Source organism: Mizuhopecten yessoensis, unplaced genomic scaffold (assembly GCF_002113885.1).
Source record: "Mizuhopecten yessoensis strain PY_sf001 unplaced genomic scaffold, ASM211388v2 scaffold8275, whole genome shotgun sequence".
Lineage (NCBI taxonomy): Eukaryota > Metazoa > Mollusca > Bivalvia > Pectinida > Pectinidae > Mizuhopecten > Mizuhopecten yessoensis.
In genome coordinates, this window is record NW_018407466.1 from 287278 (window position 1) to 307699 (window position 20422).

Below are 20422 nucleotides of genomic sequence, written 5' to 3' on the forward strand. Positions count from 1 at the left end.
ATCATAGAGGTTAAAAAATTGTATCAATAAGCAATATTGACAAGGTGGATAAGTTTTGGTAATTCAAAATATCGTAAAAGCAATATTCTAAAGGTCAATTTTTTGGCAAATAAGCAAATATATTAAAAATGTCAATATTTGATCAATAAGCAATATCATAAAGGTCATTATATCTGATCAGTAAGCGATGTTGTCATGGTCAATAAAAAAAATAAAACAATACCTGTACTGTAAACATAAATAAATTATACATGTATTAAAAAGCAATATTCTAGAGGTCAATAAGTTTGTTGACTTTGAGTTGTTAAATTTATATTTGTAATAATTTTGATGCAATATACTGATATTCCAGATATTGGTTCTAAATCTGCTGAAATTCAACCCCCATACAATATCAGAAAATCTTTATTGGTGTTTGCCCCATTTCCTTCACCTCTTTCAGATAATGGCCCCCTGACTCATGTCTCAATGACTTTTTGAAGTATCATTATAAAATGAATTTCAGTTTAAGGTATAAAGACCCCAGAGGGAATATCAATCTTTGGCTTTACCTACAGGCCCCATTCAATGTCTATAATGTCTATCTATGTGTAATCCATAACTGTTGCATGCTATGCCCAGCCGTAACTTCCTTGATTCCCAGAGACGGTGTCCTAGCTGCTTTGGTTACCTCCCCAGGGGCTGAGATCTCTGACTGATCCCTCTTCCCCGGGGCCACTCAGTCCCCCCTAAACCACAGCCGTGCCTGACACAGGGACATACATTACCAGTTAGTGTCTCATTAGATATGGGATCAGTGCATTACAATGTTCAAATGTTGATATAATGATTCAGCTAATCAATTATTAAGAAATAGCAAATTAAAATCTTATTGTTAAAGAAGGCGAGGGATAGGTCATCTGGTACAGTCCAAGGGCCCAATGAGGCCGTAGCTTGTACAGGTTGAAATTATAGCTTTTTGTGGACGTTTAACTGTGGATTTTAGTCATTAAAAATTCATTGGCTATGTATGTACGATTGATTTTTCCTGGATTTAATCATTCTTTTAAAGATAAAGCTTTTATGAGGTCTAGTGCCCTTCATGAACTCAAACTCCGTCAGGTGAAAAGAATTCATAACACACTGGGCAGGCATGTTGAAATTAAATTAGTGTTATTTCTTGTGAACTTGTGTCCATAACATGTTGTGTATGGCATCGTACCTACTGGACTGTCGGCCTGACTCGCCCACCCTTAATTGTGTTCTTGGGACAATTACATCATCTTGAGAAGACGGATGGCCCTGAATTATTGATGTGTAGTTAATAAAATCAAACATGATCTCTGTCTGTATCCAGTCCTTGCCATATTTGTACATACAAAAATAATGTAAATATTGATGAAGGCGACAGTTCCACTGTTCAGCTGGTACAATATGGCTTCTGATTGCTGTGTACATATGCTGCAGAAACACATATTAAATCTACCTCAAAGAAACCCCTGTTGTGTCGTTTGTCTCCCGTCCAGATTGTGTGTACCTATACTGTCACCATGGTATTGTGACTGCTTTTGTCAACATGAGATTTTTAAATATCAAGAACAGTAACTCTGGGGCGTGAATAGATTTGGTTGAATGTAACCAAGGGAAGCAACCTAAACACACTTTTGATATTCAAAAGTTTTCACCTTCCTCTCTTTCGTTTTCCTCCTAATATCGTCTTGGGGAAGAGGGGAAGATACATTGTGTTAGACCATTTAGGTATGCTAAATCTTTATTTAATTGACTCACATTCAGCTGCTGTCTGTAACAAAACGCAGTTATGCTTGCCTAGCTGTATAAAGGAGTAGGTGCTCCTGCTGGGAAGCATATACAAATACTCAGGTTTGCAATATGTATTTTTCTGTAGGCTAAATGGACTAGAATGATTGATATTACTACGAGTCAAATTTTATAACAGAAACTCTAAGTAAGAACATTAGGTAGCAGGTGAGCTAAGTCAGTGGTGGAATTCTTTTCCATTTAAATTCTGTCATAAACCTTCTGATTTTGTTTACAGAAAGCGAGAGTTACATGTCTCGGAGACATTTGTGTGCGTATTCAGAAATCCATTAGTGCACATTCATAGATAAAGATATGACAGCTGTTTGAAAAAAAAACTTATAATAAGAAATGAAATAAAAGTATGTCTAGTCAATTGTTTTTGCCTCATGGTTTTGTAAGTCTAGGAAATGCATGTCTCCAAGCACTTTAAACCTCTCACACACTCGTAATATCAAAATTCCTCAAAACTGCCAGTCCAGTCCCCTCCATCAGATCAGCCCTCACCATAATTATTATAACGACTGTAATTACTGATTAAGTGTGTTATGCTTATAAGAGGTTAAGTGGGAGGTAAGCTATAATGGCAATGCTGTGTTAGTGGCCTGCATCAACAAGGAGGAACCCACTGACTTGCCCTTGTACTTCTGTGGAGCTGCACTCAGACCCCGAGGGCAGGGTGTGGGTTATGTAAGGCCATTTATAGACTAAACATTCACATATTAACTTCTTCTTGGTACAAATGATGTGAAAACAAATATTTGAACTGTTTGCTGCCTTGAAGGGAACTCCTGGTAAATCATTGTAGATGGACCCGCAGTTGGTATCACCTGTACTTCTATGTAGGTTCAATTCAGTTCTAGGCAGTTGTCATATTTTCTGCCAATATTTTTTATGTGGCAATATTTTTGAGGTTATATTTCTTGGCTGTGTGAAATATTGATGGAGAGTGTGGCTAACATGGCTGCCCAGCCATAGCAGGGCGAGAGAAGAACAGGAGCGCGGAGCTGGTCGAGAAATTCTGGAACAATTACCCTCCTCCGTCAACTGTTTATTACTTGTGAAAAGGCAAGTCAAGTCGATCAGACACCTTGGTCTACCATGATGTCGGCATGCGGTAATCATGTTATTTATATATTTACTCCCCAAATGAATTCCCCCTGTAAAATTACAGGTTTGAAAAGTTCAGGCTATATAGGGTAGCATTAGCAGACAATGGAAATCATTTCCAAGGCTAGCAGTCCCAAATTTTCATTTGTATGTAGAATCGGTCAGGTCTTTGTCGGGGCTTTGTCTACATTGATTTAAGAAGGCGATCTGACAGCCTCATAAGAATTTTATAATCATTTCAAGCTCGCAGGATTACATTATCAATAGAAACGGATGTTGTGAGGAGTTGGATTGGCCAGTCCAGCGGCTTCACAGCCTGTCAAGGAATTTTATAACCTTTTGTTTTAATGCTATAAAAGCAATTTGAGGTGGCCCCGGGGCATTGTAGATCATGCCTTGTTCAGGCCTCAATTGGCCGCTGTCCAGTGAATAATTACTAATTTTGGGTGAAGATGTATTGATATTCTATATTTATGCTCCTTATATAACAGGGAGGAAATTTTTGTAAAAAAAAACAAAAAAAACATCCTTATTCCATTCTAGCTATTTGCCAAAGTATTTAATTAGGCTAGCTAAGGAGAGTGGGATTACACATCACAGTACTATTGCTGGACAGAATGGGGTCATATCTCAGTTCTATAATCATGGACAGGTTTGGTGAAGGTGGACTGAAATGTAATACGCAAAAACAATCGGTGTATTTATGATGTGAGTTTTTTATAGTCATCGTAATGATCTGACCAGTGGTCAAGAGAGTGACCATCAATGTTGCCTGTCACACTCATACCAATATGTCACCAGCCTGAACGGTCCCCATAGAGATATATCCATCAAATACATTTCTTTAACAATAGAGGTAGGTTCTATACTGTAGCCTTAAGCTTGGGCATCAAACAATTGCTACCTTATAAATGATGCACATGTGTGAGCTGGGAGGCCTTGATTGTACTGTTGACTGGACAATTAAACCTCCCCCACATGCTTACATGTTGTCTAATTCTGTGTTATGGCACCTAAGGTCGCTAATTAGCGACCAGGGAGATTAGAGAGGTTAAATAAAATTATCAGTCAGAGATAAACGTTGTCTTACTGCTAATCAACAACAAATGAATGGCATACAAAATGTAGGTAAACAGTTACTCAGCTTAGAAACACACTAACTAAAGCTGGCCGACTCTGACGCAGTAAGATGGCTTACTCAGCCACACAATAAGCTGGCTAACTCTTACACACAGTAAGCTGGCTTACACCGTGACCTGGCTAACTCAGATGAACAGAGCTGGCTAACTCAACACAGTAAGCTGTCTAACTCGGCTACAAAGTAAGCTTGCTAACTCAAACACAGTAAACTGTCTAACTCGGCTACAAAGTAAGCTTGCTAACTCAAACACAGTAAACTGGCCAACTTGGCTACAAAGTAAGCTTGCTAACTCAAATACAGTAAACTGGCTAACTCAGAGACACTGTAATCTGGCTAACTCAACACAGTAAACTGGCTAGCTCAGACATAGTGAACTGGCTAACTCAGACACACAGTAAGCTGACTAACTCACACACATAAAGCTGGCTAACTCACACACACAGTTAGCTGACTAGCTCAAACATAGTAAACTGGCTAACTCACACACACAGTTAGCTGACTAGCTCAAACATAGTAAGCTGGCTAATTCACACACACAGTAAGCTGACTAACTCACACACATAAAGCTGGCTAACTCATACACACAGTTAGCTGACTAGCTCAAACATAGTAAGCTGGCTAACTCACACACACAGTTAGCTGGCTAGCTCAGACATAGTAAACTGGCTACTCACACACACAGTTAGCTGGCTAGCTCAGACATAGTAAGCTGACTAACTTACACATATTAAGCTGGCTATCTTAGACATACAGTAAGCTAGCTAAATCTGACACAGTAAGCTAGCTAACTCAGACACATAGTAAGCTGACTAGCTCATATACACAGCTGGCTAACTCAGATACAGTTAACTGGCTAGCTCAGACACATACTGAGCTTGCTAACTCAGACACACAGCAAGTTTTCTCAGACTTATAGTTAGCTAGCTTATTTATACACACCTACCTAGCTTAATCAACCACAGTAAGCTTAAGCTTGTTGGCTTAGACAGAGCTATCTACAGTGTAGCTAACTCAGGTAAGAGTTAGGTATTTATAGAATTCCTCACATATTAATGCTTATAAGAGCTGCTATTACATTGATTTTAGTGTTTTCATAGTTGCTTGTCAAAGGGCTGAATAATGGAATCTTCAGCACTTTAAAAGCATTGACTTTCTATTTTCTTTTCAATTTGATTCATTTTATGAGCCCAAGGTATGGTCTATATGTTTAATGTCATATTTTAAATGAAATAAATGGGTACTGATATGTTGGACCTTTATCAACAAGAACTCGCCTTTTGACTGGAGCTTTGTCTGGATACATATACAATCAGGCCAAGGGAGACAACTTACATGGGTCATTTTTTCATATATTTTTTTATTGAATTCAGAATATGTTATCATGTTTTCATATTCAATTTGGAAAGTTTTAATTTGATTAGTTTGGAAATTCTTAATCATATAATGTATGTATACTATTGAGTTATAACATTTTGTATATCTAGCAAATTATTTTTCTCCATAAAAACCCAAAGGACCTGTTACAGGAACAAAAGCATTTTGCCCACAAAGCAATTTAACCATTACTGGGTTATATTTGTAGCTCCCTAAGTCACGACCCATGAGATATTTTTTAAAAATTAAAAAGGTCCCCAGGGCCTGTGCTATGAACTATTTAGTGCCGCCTTCCAAAGGTGTACGACAGGGTTCACTTTTTTGTCCAAAAAACTATCAAAACAATGTTTTACGCTACCAAATAATATTATATTATTTAGAATAGGATCTGCTGCAAATTATGAACTCAAATATGCAACAAAACATTGCATAATAAAAAAGTTATAAAATCTTAAACTCTAAAAATGTTGGTATTTTTATACACTTTTTTGCTACATCAATTGTTTTACGGAAGTAAAACACCAATTTCCGGTTCTTGTACACCAAAAAACTTTTAATATTATTTGGTGCATTATGTTGAGATACGATAGTAAAAATTTCAGAAAATTTGAGAACCGGTAAATTTGTCATATAAATGTCAAATTGTAGCAACGTCTGTTTCCAAATAAAATCCAACAACCTTATGACCTATAGTCATGTTTGATAATTTAACAATACGTCGCACCAATTTATTATCGCAACTGATCAAATTTTCATCAATAAGGTCTGCTGCTCATGATGAGCCCAACTATAAAGCTAGATGTTGCAAAATAAAAAAGTTATGCAGTCTCACACACATAAAAGTTTAGTATGTTATGTACATTTTTAGTTGTTTCGCATCTTTACGGAAATGATAGACATATTTCCGGTTTTTGTACACCAACATACTTTGGATATTATTTGGCACATTATGCTGACTGACGATAGTAGAAATTTCGAAAAAATCGGTAGTCGGTAAATGTGTCATCTTAAGGATAATATGTTGTATGACCAATGTCAAAATAAATCTTCAATAACTACAGGTCAATGCGACTTTGGCTTGTGGTACATATCAGCTGAAGCTGGCACCTGGCTATATCACAGAACATCAGACAGATGGGGGTGATTATGAGATATGGGTGTATCCGCATGCTGATGACCTTCTGCGAGGCCAATTACATTATCGCCACAGGTCGCAGGCAAAATACAATGTCTGGATAGAGTTTGACCTACACGCATCAGAGGATCCTGTCAAGGCATATACTATTGTGTGTGTCCTGCAGGAAAGACTCATGTCGCATCAATACTGTATTATCTAGGATACTATGCACATTTAACAGATGCTAAAACGCTCCAGCCTAAAGCTCGCAAACTCAGAGACTGCATATTGTGAATGCATTCAAAAAAGAAACATTATTCAATTATAGCCTATGGCTGAGGTCGATATATCTTTTCTCAGGTTGATAAATCCAGGTATTGACCGAAGTTAAAGGCTACAATTGTTTTATTATTTTACAAAACAGTAATGTAAGCAATCTGAAAAAAACCAAAAACAACTTCGGAAGTGGGACGGTGCATTGTTTGGAGACACGTCATAATTCTATTTTTATAAACACCCAGTCCTTCAACAAAAATCATGCGCTCCAAGTCAATATCGGTTTTTATCGGTGGACACGTGATGCACTTCTGGCCAGTCACTTGTCGGGAATAATATGAAAAAATAATAAGACCTAAGATTGAACTGAGAAAGCAGAAATTCAGAAAAATGTTTTGAATGACCAATTTTGACTATTTGTTGTCAAATTAAAAAAAAAAAAAAACAGTAAATACAACAATCCATGAATTGGAAACTATAACTCTCCTGAAAAGAAGCAATTTTATGGGATAGCATAGCTTCAACATATTATACTGGTACACCAAATGTTCTGACGAATTGCCTAACTTATGCTGTATGTCCCCTTAAACCACCTAGTTTAGCTAAACAGTCATACTCTACTATAAACCATATCATCCACCTTGATAGTATATTGGAATGATTTTAGGTTAATTATGAAATAATTGCATTGATCTGTAGTTATTGAAGATTTATTTTGACATTGGTCATACAACATATTATCCTTAAGATGACACATTTACCGACTACCGATTTTTTCGAAATTTCTACTATCGTCAGTCAGCATAATGTGCCAAATAATATCCAAAGTATGTTGGTGTACAAAAACCGGAAATATGTCTATCATTTCCGTAAAGATGCGAAACAACTAAAAATGTACATAACATACTAAACTTTTATGTGTGTGAGACTGCATAACTTTTTTATTTTGCAACATCTAGCTTTATAGTTGGGCTCATCATGAGCAGCAGACCTTATTGATGAAAATTTGATCAGTTGCGATAATAAATTGGTGCGACGTATTGTTAAATTATCAAACATGACTATAGGTCATAAGGTTGTTGGATTTTATTTGGAAACAGACGTTGCTACAATTTGACATTTATATGACAAATTTACCGGTTCTCAAATTTTCTGAAATTTTTACTATCGTATCTCAACATAATGCACCAAATAATATTAAAAGTTTTTTGGTGTACAAGAACCGGAAATTGGTGTTTTACTTCCGTAAAACAATTGATGTAGCAAAAAAGTGTATAAAAATACCAACATTTTTAGAGTTTAAGATTTTATAACTTTTTTATTATGCAATGTTTTGTTGCATATTTGAGTTCATAATTTGCAGCAGATCCTATTCTAAATAATATAATATTATTTGGTAGCGTAAAACATTGTTTTGATAGTTTTTTGGACAAAAAAGTGAACCCTGTCGTACACCTTTGGAAGGCGGCACTAAATAGTTCATAGCACAGGCCCTGGGGACCTTTTTAATTTTTAAAAAATATCTCATGGGTCGTGACTTAGGGAGCTACAAATATAACCCAGTAATGGTTAAATTGCTTTGTGGGCAAAATTCTTTTGTTCCTGTAACAGGTCCTTTACAATGTATCAAAGATACTGTCTGTGAGTTGGACAATAACAGGTTGTTGATTAAATAAGGTCATAAAGACTAAAGATAAATAAGAAATATTTAGAAAAAAGACAAAACCTGTCATATAAACATATATAGTCTAGTCGTAATCGAAATAAATATTTTATATAAAACAGCAACCTGATAAGCTAAGTATATCTTGTTATTTGACCAGTCTTCTAATTCAAAATAGGAACATTTGTCCATGCTTTGGAACTTGAGGCTATGTCCCACAGAGACGCATAAAGAAAGATATTAGGAGAATTTTTGTACGAAAAAATCAGATTGTGAGTATAAAAGATTTTGATTCGATGTGGTGTTTAGTGATTTGGTCGGGTCCCTGGTGTTTAGGTCGCGGGATTATTTATTTGTAAGAGACACTCTACAGCTGAGAACTTGACAATTCCCTGTATGAAGAAAAAATAAAATTGTCATTTATCGGCGGTAATTCCACGGAGGCCCGGCTTTATGACGTCGTAGCTAGACGCCGACTGGAACCTGTCCCCTTGGAAGGCCGCAATTTGATTTGTCACTATGTACGCAACATGGTCAGACACAGTAAATTTACCCACTTAGAATCTGACTAGTGACACTCAACTTGTACCATCTATTTCTCCATTCTCCTCCATTTCCCCGAGAGCTCTTGCAGTGAAAATTAAGGTTTTTCGGGATATTTTTTATGATCATTAAATCTGAAAGTGGCACCTGTTTTTGTCATCCAATGTTTTTTAAGCCACAGCTTTTCAAGCAAATTTTGAATTTAATTTAAAAGACAATTTCCAATACAAATTGAATTTTCTCTCCAGTCATTTTAAAAAAATTCTGAAGTTTTATGGGTCTTTATGTTTATTTTTAGATACTGCCAAAAAAAATGTGCCTGGCTGAACTGATAATTTGGTTAGAATGCGGAGTTAATTGTACTAGACTGGAACCAAGCTGGAAAACCAGATGTTCTCCCAAATTAAATTTTAATGTAAAAATCATTTGTTATTCAAAGCATTTTTGTGTAAAAACTCCCAAAGATCTGGTAATTAGAAGCTTGGGTAGGTTTGTGATAGAAATATTATATGTAAATACTATAGATTCTAATGAGTCAGGCTTAAATCTTTTCGTGGAAAAAGAAATTATCTAAATATTTGGAAAAGCTTGGAGTGAATTGAAGCTCAGCGTGAGATTGATGAAGGTTTACCCCGGCACCATATGTTATTAAACATTAAAGGGTCAAAACTATGTGTATATACAAACCGATTTATTTTGAATTTTACAGCGGAAGTTAGGAATTTCTGGGCAGTTTGTTTATGTGTGAAATTCTTATTTGGAATAGAAATGTTGTAAATATTAATGTGAAATAGTCAATATGATATGCTTCAGCTTTAGACCTTATTTTTGTTAAAAATATGGGTAGCATAGGGTTGTAGTTGAGGTTTCTGGCTAAGTAAACTTACCTGACCTGAAGGGTGGCCGCTAAGAGGTATCAGGAGGGGGTGGGGAGGGGGGACAGCACTCCAAGCTGGTATGTAGTTTACTCCATTTTACAAGCTTCTGTTTTGATAATGGAGATTGAAGTAATAAACTTTGTCTACAGATAAACTAACAGGGAGTGTGAGGTTGAAAGATCTTAGATGCTTTGATGTGAAGCAAGTCCAATGATGCATGTTCAGGTTTTTTCATCTTGTCCAAGACAAGATTCTAGCAAAGCTGTACAGCTGTTCAAATAAAACACCATTGATATTCCACTACACTAGACTAGGAAACTGAAATGGAATTGATTAACAGATGAGAAATTTCAAATTACATTTTATTTTCTGTCAATAAATGGTGCCGTTTGATGTTTTCTCAAAACAGACTTATCAGGCATTCCCTCATCCCTCCATCCTTTCTGTTTCCCCCCTCCCCCCAAGGAAGATGCCAATATACCCCAGGGTCCAAAAGTCCAGAGATCTTGAAATATTTTAAAGAGGGGCGTAGATTTGTTAAACACATTTAGATACTATGAATTTAACGTCTGAATCCTCTGATAAGTTCTGGGATTATTGAAATAGATTTGAGCTCAAGGGACATTGACCTCGGTAGGTAGAAGTGCCTGACCCTATGCCCTGCCATTTGAAGCTTTACTTTGGTTATTTCTTACACAAAATAAGTTCCTGATTTATTGATAAAATATGTCAGAATATGATTGTCTTTTAAAAAAGGGAAAAAAACCTGTCATATTCATTAGATACTCATTCCTACCTTTCTTAAAGAAATAGTCCTTCAACTGCATATCTGCTGTATCTAACCTTAGCTGTTCTATCTTATACTTATCTGCTGTATCTTATAGTTATCTACTGTATCTTATACTGAGCTACTGTATCTTATACTTATCTACTGTATCTAATACTTATCTGCTGTATCTTATATTTATCTTCCGTATTGTATACTCATCTGCTGTATCTCATACTTATCTGCTGTATCTTATACATATCTGCTGTATCGTATTCTTATCTGCTGTATCTTATACTTCTCTACTGTATTGTATACTTATTTGCTGTATCTCATACTTATTTGCTGTATCTCATACTTATCTGCTGTATCTTACATTCTTCTGCTGTATCTTATACTTATCTGTTGTATCGTATACTTATCTGCTGTATCTTATACTTATCTTCTGTATTGTATACTTATCTACTGTATCTTATACTTATCTTCTGTATCTTATACATATCTGCTGTATCTTATACTTATCTACTGTATCTTACACTCTTCTGCTGTATCTTATACTTATCTGCTGTATCTTATACTTATCTGCTGTATTGTATACATATCTGCTGTATTGTATACTTATCTGCTGTATCTCATACTTATATGCTGTAATGTATACTTATCTGCTGTATCTCATACTTATTTGCTGTATTCCATATTTATCTGCTGTATCTTATACTCATCTACTGTATATAACACTCATCTGCTGTATCACATACTTACCTTTTGTATCTTTGCTTTTAGCTGTTTCTTATACTTATCTGCTATTTCTTTTACCTATTTGCTGTACCTCATAATTATTTACTGTATCTTATACACAGCACTGATAATCATATGCAGATATAATTGTTGTGAGGGGTCAAGTCAAGGTTAATTTTCGGTCAAGGTCACTCTGATGATAAACTACAGAGGTAAAAGTTGCTTCAAGGAAATTAATTTTAGAATAAGTATATTGATTATAACCTCAGTTGATCAATATTCACAAATCTCAGATATATTTAATTTGTTCAAACTAACTACTAATCAGGTCAAGGTAAATGTATTGGTATAGGATTAAATGAGATAATTGTCATTGTGACAACACCAATTAACCTAGTTAATGAAGAAATCTGGCTCCCCGTAATAGTACACTCCCCCCACTCTTAACAGCTGATGTGAATACACTCCCTCCCTAACTTCCTCTCTATTCCCCAAGGTGCCACTTCTAGTATTACATACATGCTAATAACTGCCAACCAAATCATAACAACGATATTTGATCAAAATTACATGTATTGTGTATTGGTGGTTGTTTTAATTGTTGTGCAGTTCCTATAGGCCGGGTGACCTCATTGAACCCATCAGTCTAGTTTTATGGTCCATAGTGCTTGCAATCTTTGATGAAGATAGGGGTCGTAAAATCCATGCAATTTATGTTCTGGGTTTAAATACCAACTGATGTTAAAAAACTTGTAATAAAAAGAAAATAAAGAGGTATTAAGAATGTTCATTTTCTGAAAATTATGACCTTATTTAAAGCCATTTGGTGTATAAAACAAAGGAAGACCTCAAAAACATCAATCTAAATGATAAAAAGTGTTCTCTGCCCATCCTGGTCCAGGACTGGTCTCGGCTATTATATTACTACCAGTGCTCAAGCTTTTATTTTATTTCTCCTGGAAATATTTGTACAAGAAATAAATTATTCCATTTTATGATGCTCTTTTTTTTCTTCCTTGAATTAGAGAGTTGTTGAATTAGGTGATTACTTGATTTTGTGTTAGAGTGCACTGCCTGTTGGCCGGGGTTGTAAGATTTGCACCTGGCCACAGGTTAATCAGTTCCCTTGACAGGTAACACAGGTAGATTGTTACCTATTTAAATTAACAGAGATAAAGGTTGGGCCAGGCTGGTAAGAAATTTAAAATTGATAAGTTAAGGCTTTGAAGCTGATGATGTAGGTGGCATCTATATAGCGACACAAGGCGGAGGATTCTCCTGTGGCGCCATCTCCCTGGCCGCTTTGTGTTCTCTGGGATTAATTTATTCCAGTTAAGCACAAATTACAGGAAATTACCTTTTTCAAGTTTGTAATAAAATGATAGACAGATCCATAGTTTGACATTAAAACATACTTAAACACATTCATATTTTTACCATTTCCTGAACACCCGAGCTTGACATTTAATGCCATTGGTTTTCAAATTTGGAGACAGAAATATATTGGAAAAGGTTGGAATTTCACTTTATTTGAATATCAATGTTTTGATAATATTTCAACAGATGGAATCTGTGACACAATTATGTGTTGGTTTTCAATAGATGTGTTTTCAATGGTAGGAGTAAATTTAATTTACAGTGTTACAGTGTAATTCTAGTGTCGTAAAATTCTCTTTACTTTACGCTATTGTGTAGTTCTACAGAATTTCAAATGAACTGTTGTATGTTTAATCCTAATTGGAAGCTTTTTAACAGTCCTCAGAGAAATGGCTATATTAGTATGACAATTTTATCTCTTTGTGATATGAAATAAACAAAGCCCCATCTGATTTTAATATCCATGGTAACCATACAACACCAGTGTATCATGGCAGTGTCTTTTGCATATTTGTGTTCTCAAATGGGGAGTTCCACCCACTTTAGGGTACAGCTACACAGTTTAGTGTAATGTCAGGAGTGGATTGTATCACTGTCAGGTACAGCTACACTGTTTAGTGTATTGTCAAGAGTGGATTGTATCACTGTAAGGTACAGCTACACTGTTTAGTGTAATGTCAAGAGTGGATTGTATCACTGTCAGGTACAGCTACACTGTTTAGTGTAATGTCAAGAGTGGATTGTATTACTGTCAGGTACAGCTACACTATTAAGTGTATTGTCATGAGTGGATTGTATCACTGTAATGTACAGCTACACTGTTTAGTGTAATGACAGGAGTGGATTGTATTACTGTCAGGTACAGCTACACTGTTTAGTGTATTGTCATGCGTGGATTGTATCACTGTAAGATACAGCTACACTGTTTAGTGTAATGTCAGGAGTGGATTGTATAACTGTCAGGTACAGCTACACTGTATAGTGTAATGTCATGAGTGGATTGTATCACTGAAGGGTATAGGTACACTGTTTATTGTAATGTCAAGAGTGGATTGTATCACTGTAATGTACAGCTACACTGTTTAGTGTATTGTCATGAGTGGATTGTATCAAGGTAGGGTACAGCTACATTGTTTAGTGTAATGTCAGGAGTGGATTGTATCAAGGTAGGGTACAGCTACACTGTTAAGTGTATTGTCATGAGTGGATTGTATCACTGTAAGGTACAGCTACACTGTTTAGTGTAATGTCAGGAGTGGATTGTATCACTGTCAGGTACAGCTACACTGTATAGTTTCATGTCAGGATGGGATTGTATAACTGTCAGATACAGCTACACTGTTAAGTGTATTGTCAAGAGTGGATTGTATCACTGTAAAGTACAGCTACACTGTTTAGTGTAATGTCAGGAGTGGATTGTATAACTGTCAGGTACAGCTACACTGTTAAGTGTAATGTCAAGAGTGGATTGTATCACTCTAAGGTACAGCTACATGTTTAGTGTATTGCCAGGAGTGGATTATATCAAGGTAGGGTACAGCTACACTGTTAAGTGTATTCTCATGAGTGGATTGTATCACTGTAAGGTACAGCTACACTGTTTATTATAATGTCAAGAGTGGATTGTATCACTGTCAGGTACGGCTACACTGTATAGTGTAATGTCAGGAGTGGATTTTCTGACCTGTTCGAGTTTGACGGGGAAATTCTTATTACCTTTGTTTGACCTTGCTAGGAACATTCTGTTAACCAATGTCTGGCCTTACAGAAGTATTGACCATCATATGACCTTGAAATGAATGTTATGACCTATATGTCAATATTTTGCAGGACCTTTCCCTGGAGGATCTGAAGCAGCGATGTCAGAACCAGTTGGAGATCATGTCTAAAAAACGCATCAAATGCATCTTAGCAGGTTAGTACATGTCAAATTGGTCTTCGTATGTCAGCAGCCAGTAAAATGCTCTTAACCAATCAGAACCTGCCAAAGACATCTTGGAGCGTTTTACACATCATACTGATCCCAGCAGATTTATATCCATAACTGTACAAATATCTTAAAGGGTCACTTCCCTTCAGACTTCATTCATGAATATATTTTATGGAAAGATTGACAAAACAGAAAAATAATTTTTGAGTCAAATGGAACGTTCTTGGACCATTTGGTGAGAAATGTCAGAAAGAAAGAGACATTCTTCAATTTTCAATAAAATTTACAAAAAAAAATAATTGTATAATGACATTTTAAAATACATACAATTTCAATCAGACTTTGGTGCCAGACTTTCTGCATCTTTGCATTCATTGGTGGTCATTGGTTCCTGACAAGAAAACCTTTTCCCTAGAACTGTTGAGTTTAAAATCAATAGTTCTCCGCGGGATCCTCATAATATTATAAAATTTAAAACTATGACATGTTGCTAAAGGTACAACACTGCTGTCACATAGAGATGAGTTTTATTTTACTGTACATACAACAAGCCTTATGGCGTTTTATTTTAATGTTTTTCGCTTCGGCTTTCAGTCGAGATCAATGAGCTAAATATGAGAACTAATGACTTTTCCGACCTCCGCATTGCATATACCCAAGTGGCATTTTTTCTCTTATCTTAATTGCTATTCATATTTTTTCATTTTCATTTTGAAATGTGTCATTTCCATAATGTATATATTGTCCAATCAGTGTATATCAGTATTGACTTTATACAGCCGTAGTCTTAATTTCAATTTCACTTCAAATTGGTAAGTCTGTGTCTGTTTTGTCTGTGGTCTGTCTGAGCCTGTGACCAAGAGGCTTCCCAACTATGGTATAATTGATATTGTGGAATGGTTATATATTCAATTTAGAAACTGCATTATCAGCTCTGCTTGTCATTAGAAGCGAGATTTTCCAGTGTTTGCTGTGACTGGGCCCTGCCATCTGCAGCCAAAATTTGATAAATGGTTGGACACCGGAATCTGTAATAGCAGATTTTGTGTGCAAAACCAGACTCCACTGGTGAACAAATAAAATGGCGACCACAAAACAGGAAGAAAATCTACTTACATCCCCGCCTATCATCCGTCTTAATAACATTTCGGGTACAAGCATGGAGGATGACACATATCAGTCGGCCAAAATTGTTTTTGTCTTCAGACATAAAATCTAAACGAAAATTTATATTTATTGTAATAGTTCATTAGTTATTCAATAGAATTTGTCATGTCCATGTCTATCTTAAACCGAGTTTAAGTCGTTAATCTTATAAAGCACTTGGGGACGATTCCGCTCCTGCATTGGGTCAAGGTCAGGCAGACCTTGCTGGGGAGAAGTCATTTATTTAGTGAGAATACCGGTGGCTCCCCTGTCATATCCTCTGACCCACAAGGAGAAAAGTTTCATCAATGTTGTAGATGATTTGTAGCGTGTTTGAAATCTAAAAACCTGTTTAAACAAATGAACTATTGGTGTGGTCCTGGGTATGATCTTATACTCTTATACTTGATATACAGGGTCAATATCATATTGAGATTATTTTGCATATGTTAAGAAAACACTTTATATTGTTGTTATAGGTAACTAATTTTATCATTCTGTCTTGAACACCCTGGTTGCAGTACTTCTAATTTTGTTATTGTCTTATCTGGATGGATGTCGTGGTCCAGCAGCTGTTGTAGCATCACCTTCATTGTTAAGTCATGTGATCTCAAAACGTTGAAGTCCTACATCAACTCAAATGATACACCATAGATGCATCTGGAGTTAAATTGGAGTTTGAAATTTTAAAAAAGTTTGACAATTAAGGAAAAAATCTTCTGATTTGAAATTCAAATAAAAAAAATATTTGTATTACAAATATTTGAACATTTGAAAATAAAGTTAATATCTTTTAAGATTAAGATTAAGATTCAAACTCAAATGCAGATTTCTTATTTAAATCTAAAATGGGATAAAGGCTTTCTGAACGAATGTCTTAGACCAACCAACTTTGAAGGTCAGATAAGTAAAATCACTTAAAGTCTTCAAATGAAGATTCATAAGATGTAGAGTCCAAAAATCCTTCACCAAAGACCCCTAATGTGTAAAGTAATGATATTTGCCTATTTAAATAAATTAGACCTTGACTATCGATCTTTGAAGGTAATGAAAGTGAAATGAATGACAGGTGATCATGAGTAATATAGGCCCATTGGGCCTGTTGTATTTCGTACAGATGTAGGTCTGGTTATATATAACAAACTGCTGTAGATTTGGTTATGTGATATAACAAAATAGACTTTGTTACATAACACCTAAATACGAGTCTGTCAAGGGAAGGGAGGTAATACACCAGTAATTCCCAACAGCGCTGATTTTTACTCACTGCAATTTAAGTGGCTGGTGTTATGTAAGAGACACGGGCAGTTTTAAACAGTATCGGTGTATCACAAATATCTTGAACATGTTTACCTCAGGAACTAAATGACAAAGTTAGCATTTTATCGTCAGGTTTTAACATGTTCATTCCAGCTACCGGGACAATTAAACACGTGTGTCTTATCTACGGCTTCAAAGGTCATTTCTTTTTCTTATAAAGCTGTAACATTGTCTAGCCATAAAATGGAGGCAAAAAACATGGCAGCCATCAGCCATATTGGTTAAGACTGCACAAGATCTATCATAAAAACCGGATTCCTCATTTCTGTTTTAAAAGCACACATGTATGGGACAGCATTCCAGTGTTCCTCTGTATAACATTACACCTCTCTTTGTCAGGTGTACAGCGCCGAGCTCCCCAGCAACACCATCCCCCCGGTAGATTTGAAGAATCGCTGTTTTTCAGCATTGTAGATCAGTAACTTATGCATTAGTAATGAAACAGGTGATGATAAGTAGCGATCAGTCAAGAAGAAAAAATTTGTGTAAAAAAATCTATAATGACTACAAGCTTCATTCCGATGAAGGAATTATAGATACGACTCTTACACACCCTGCGGCGACCAAGTAGTGCATTAAATTTTAAATTAGTAAACAGCATCTCACTAGAGTACTTTTACCTCAAATAAATGCTTACTGCAAAATCCACCAGTTAAACAGTCATTTGTACCGATTTCTTAAAATTGGCATGATACTACTAGAGGTCAAATCAAATAGATATGGCATTCTGACATTGGTCAAAGACTCATGAAACTACTTCTCAGTGGACAGTCTTCGAAAAAGGAAAACTTTTTCAGTGGATAAATGTCACAGAAGCATCACGTATGTCAGAAGAAAAGTATTATTGAACGTATGATTTGTCTGTGGTCCAATGTCATGAAGTACAATATTTCACCTCAATAACTACAATTTTTAATACAACCTATAAAATCTACTAAAGATATTTAAAGACAGCTTGTTAAGTATGACATATTGTTTTTATGTCAGGTGATGATCCAGCTAATATTTCCTCCTCTGGGACAGATGATGACAGCTCAGAGGATGAAGCGGTTAAGAAAGGTAGGTTATTCTCTTTGTCTTTTGCTGATAGAATCTTACACCATAATGTGCAAGATCTGTGTCATTTAAAAGCTTAGGTAGTGGATATGGTTTTGGTCATCACAACTGTATTTGAAACTGGATTAGTTATGACTAAAAACTTCCTCAAGGGATGATATAAAAAAACAAATATTGTTGACAATTCCCTCTCCGATTGAGTACAGGTTATAAATCGTCTGATGATCCATGAGGACATCTGTTTGACAGCCTTTGTTCTATGGTATGCCTTCACACTTTTAAAACAAATTTTCCTAAAATCTTGAAATTGAAATTGTCAAAGAAAAGATATATTTATAGACTGAGGGTGAGTACAATGGCTTCTCTCCTGTGGTAGGTGGCTGGAAGCTGGTGTCAAGCTAACCATACACCTTAAGTGGCTGGAAGCTGGTGTCCAGCTAACCATACACCTTAAGTGGCTGGAGGCTGGTGTCAAGCTTACCACACACTTTAAGTGGCTGGAGGCTGGTGTCCAGTCTACCATACACCTTAAGTGGCTGGAGGCTAGTGTCCAGCTTACCATATACCTTAGGTGACTGGAGGCTGGTGTCCAGCTAACCATACACCTTAAGTGACTGGAAGCTGGGGTCCAGCTGACCATACACCTTAAGGGACTGGAGGCTGGGGTCCAGCTAACCATACACCTTAAGTGGCTGGAGGCTAGTGTCCAGCTTACCATATACCTTAGGGGACTGGAGGCTGGTGTCCAGCTAACCATACACCTTAGGTGACTGGAAGCTGGTGTCCAGCTGACCATACACCTTAAGTGGTTGGAGGCTGGTGTCCAGCTAACCATATACCTTAAGTGGCTGGAGGCTGGTGTCCAGCTGACCATACACCTTAAGTGACTGGAAGCTGGTGTCCAGCTAACAATATACCTTAAGTGGCTGGAGGCTGGTGTCCAGCTGACCATACACCTTATGTGACTGGAAGCTGGTGTCCAGCTAACAATATACCTTAAGTGGCTGGAAGCTGGGGTCCAGCTGACCATACACCTTAAGGGACTGGAGGCTGGTGTCCAGCTAACCATACACCTTAAGAGACTGGAGGCTGGTGTCCAGCTAACCATACACCTTAAGTCGCTGGAGGCTGGTGTCCAGCTGACCATACACCTTAAGGGACTGGAGGCTGGTGTCCAGCTAACCATACACCTTAAGTGACTGCAGGCTGGTGTCCAGTTTACCATACACCTTAAGTGACTGCAGGCTGGTGTCCAGCTTTCCATACACCTTAAGTGGCTGGAGGCTGGTATCCAGCTTTCCATATACCTTAAGTGACTGGAAGCTGGTGTCCAGCTTACCATATACCTTAAGTGACTGCAGGCTGGTGTCCAGCTAACCATACACCTTAAGTGACTGGAAGCTGGTGTCCAGCTGACCATATACCTTAAGTGACTTGAGGCTGGTGTCCAGTTTACCATACACCTTAAGTGACTGGAAGCTGGGGTCCAGCTAACCATACACCTTAAGTGACTGGAAGCTGGTGTCCAGCTGACCATACACCTTAAGTGGCTGGAGGCTGGTGTCCAGCTAACCATATACCTTAAGTGGCTGGAGGCTGGTGTCCAGCTGACCATACACCTTGAGTGGCTGGAGGCTGGTTTCCAGCTGACCATACACCTTAAGTGACTGGAGGCTGGTGTCCAGCTGACCATACACCTTAAGGGACTGGAGGCTGGTGTCCAGCTAACCATACACCTTAAGTGACTGGAAGCTGGTGTCCAGCTGACCACCCCTCAACTAATCCCCTTCCATTAAAATTTGTCTACCATACACCTTAAGTAATAAAATAATTGAAATTGGAATTGAAGTGGCTGGACGCTGGTGTCCAGCTGACCATACAGTTAGAATTACGCCCAAGTATCCACCTAGGTTCAGTTCGTTCTGCGTGCGGCTTGCGTGCGGTTAGCGGTAGTCTAGCGTCTAGAAAGCGATCGTTCACCGTTCGAGCACCGTTCGTATGTTTCGTCTGTTTCGTTCGTATCAGCTAAATCGTTCCGTTCGGTTATTTCGACCGTCCCTATCGTCCAATTATTTCATTGGGTCGTTTAGTTCGGCTACTCCGTCCGGCTGTTCCGTCCGGCTGTTTAGTTCGATCGTCTAACTTACTCCGTCTTTTTGGGTTAGGATGCGCACGCAGTTTATCAATTCA

General features: G+C 37.1%; 1 protein-coding gene across 1 annotated transcript in view; it reads left to right on the top strand.

Annotated features, from left to right (window-relative positions):
• The window catches only part of LOC110455554 (caspase activity and apoptosis inhibitor 1-like), a 142349-nt gene that overhangs the window by 80955 nt on the left and 40972 nt on the right, over positions 1-20422 (top strand). The window contains exons 4-5 of the mRNA XM_021505739.1: positions 14611-14695; positions 18164-18235. Coding sequence (XP_021361414.1) covers positions 14611-14695; positions 18164-18235 — 157 coding nt within the window. The remainder of the gene's footprint in view (positions 1-14610; positions 14696-18163; positions 18236-20422) is intronic.